This window comes from Nicotiana sylvestris, chromosome 1, assembly GCF_000393655.2.
Source record: "Nicotiana sylvestris chromosome 1, ASM39365v2, whole genome shotgun sequence".
Classification (NCBI taxonomy): domain Eukaryota; kingdom Viridiplantae; phylum Streptophyta; class Magnoliopsida; order Solanales; family Solanaceae; genus Nicotiana; species Nicotiana sylvestris.
In genome coordinates this window covers 108238021-108240300 of record NC_091057.1, presented here as the reverse complement: position 1 = coordinate 108240300, position 2280 = coordinate 108238021, and the positions used below count along the sequence as shown (strand labels likewise).

The following is a 2280-nucleotide window of genomic DNA, read 5'->3' as shown; positions in this document are numbered from 1 at the left end:
ATCTTTTGGACACTTTTTTGTGGCGTTTCAGAAAGGAAACAATAATTAAAAAATATTGTTGACTCTCATATAGGAGAATAATATTGATAACGATTTTGCATGTTGAACTTTGAATATTTCCTAAGTGCATGCGAATGACTTAATCAAAAAGTGGAGAATCATCTCCGAGTGGTGAGTATTTCTACTGCACAGCGTTTTGCATATATACTTCTAATCAATAGTTTGACTGAAATAAAATTGGAGTATGTATTACTTATTTCTTGAGTCATAATTACTCATAACTAACCATCACAATCAAACCCATAGTCAAGAATTAAAAAGTCAAGGTTCAATTGACGAGAATGAAAGGCTGTAGCCCTGGCCATTCTAATATGATAGTGTCAAGTCTTTGCTGGTGTCCCCTCTATTTAATATTCAATTCTTGACTATTGAATATTTGGACTCAAATCTCATAGAAGCTTCAATCCTTGAATGTTGAATATAATTTTAATTCCATTTTTTCCTCAAGCGTGTCTGTTTATCTGACTTTCTACAATTTACTTTTTGTGGAAAATGTCGTAATTACACCCTTTTAAAAGCAGGACAAAGTTTGGCATATGTGTATCGTGTCCAATTCTTCTCTTACTTCTTCAAATTAAAGAGTTGTTCTATTTTGCTTCAAATTAAGATTTAGAGCAATTAGCCATGGCTGATGCATTGTCAGAAGACCAAATTTCTGAGCTTCGTGAAGCCTTCTGGGTTATCGACAAGGATTGTGATGGTACGTTTAGCATTTCTTGTACATATAGTATATCAAAGGATTTTGCTAAAAGTAATAATATAACTCGATTGTCTCCTTGTACCAATAGTTATAATAAATCCTTCAGATTATGGTTTTTTATTTTGTACATATTGCTCATGAAATCTAAAGTTTGTGTTGTTTGAATGGAAATAATAAAGGGGTGATAAGAATGGAGGAACTTGCGGCAGTAATCCAATCTTTAAATGAACATCCAACCAAAGAAGAGATTCAAGAAATGGTAAACGAAGTGGATCCTGATGGTGATGGCACCATTGATTTTGAAGATTTCTTAAATATCATGGCTAGAAAGCTCAAGGTAATTATAATTAAGTGATTATTCTGATATCTAGATTATAGGCACAGGGGCGAAGGAAGAGTATTAGTTACGGGTTCGTTCGAGCTCAGTAACTTTTGCTTGGAAGTTGTATTTGTACTAAGAAATCTATTAAATATGTATAAGCATTTAATTATGAACCCAAGAACTATGGCGATGTATGAATTTGATGGCAAATTCAGAACCCATAAACTTCAATATGTCTCTGCATCTGTTTAGGCCCCCAATATATTTAAGTTTGTAGAGGAATCAACTTAAATGCAATGATAATCCAATATCTGTAGTTAAGTTTTAGGTGACATTATATAGAAGTTAAACTCATATACTTAAATACTACTATTGTGCAGGACAACGTATCAGAGGAGCTAAAAGAAGCATTCAAAGTATTTGATCGAGATCAAGATGGATTTATTTCTGCTAATGAGGTAATACTTACACTCTTAATATATTTCATTGATTTCTTTCCCTAATTACCTCTTGATCAAAGACCTTAACTTTCTGTCTCAAAAGGAAGAAGACCATAAATAAAATACGTAGACAAGCTATAGGGTTTTTGACTTTAGCTGCGTTGAAACATATTTTAATAATGAAATTGTTGGTCGTGATTGTAAATGCAGTTAAGAAATGTGATGATGAATTTGGGAGAAAGATTGACAGATGAAGAAGCCCAACAGATGATCAGAGAGGCAGATCTTGATGGAGATGGTCTTGTTAGCTATGAGGAATTTGTTAAGATCATGATTATTTGATTTTCTTGCTCTTCATCTTTTTATTTTTATTTTTTGTACAATTCTTCTCTTCTATTCTTTAGGACTACTTACAGATAAATTAAACATCTTTCTATAGATGTACCTTGTTAATTCTCGTCGTTCACATACGGCCTTCTAATACAAATAAATAAGCTTCTTGCAATGCACTTATATATTTGTCTGGTTCCCTACATAATTATGTAGTTTTCGTTTTCTTCATGTGGAGTCACAGGCAACACAAACGGAAATAATAATACCATTTAGTATTATGTTTAACTAATACACGTATTTAAATATTAGTTAACTATTGTACAGTGAGCAGAATTACCCAATGCACAGTGGCTACAGATTTTCCTGGAAATTTTCCAAAAATAAATATTAAACAAAAACCTACAAGTTGTATCAATTCTCCCTCT

General features: G+C 32.3%; 1 protein-coding gene across 1 annotated transcript; it reads left to right on the top strand.

Annotated features, from left to right (window-relative positions):
- The first annotated feature begins 576 nt into the window (after nucleotides 1-576).
- LOC104220832 (calmodulin-like) lies at nucleotides 577-2026 on the top strand. Its single transcript, XM_009771792.2, has 4 exons — nucleotides 577-760; nucleotides 940-1097; nucleotides 1463-1540; nucleotides 1733-2026. The coding sequence occupies exons 1-4, from the start codon at nucleotides 685-687 to the stop codon at nucleotides 1862-1864; spliced, it is 444 nt and encodes a 147-aa protein (XP_009770094.1). The 5' UTR covers nucleotides 577-684; the 3' UTR covers nucleotides 1865-2026.
- The last annotated feature ends 254 nt before the right edge of the window (nucleotides 2027-2280 follow it).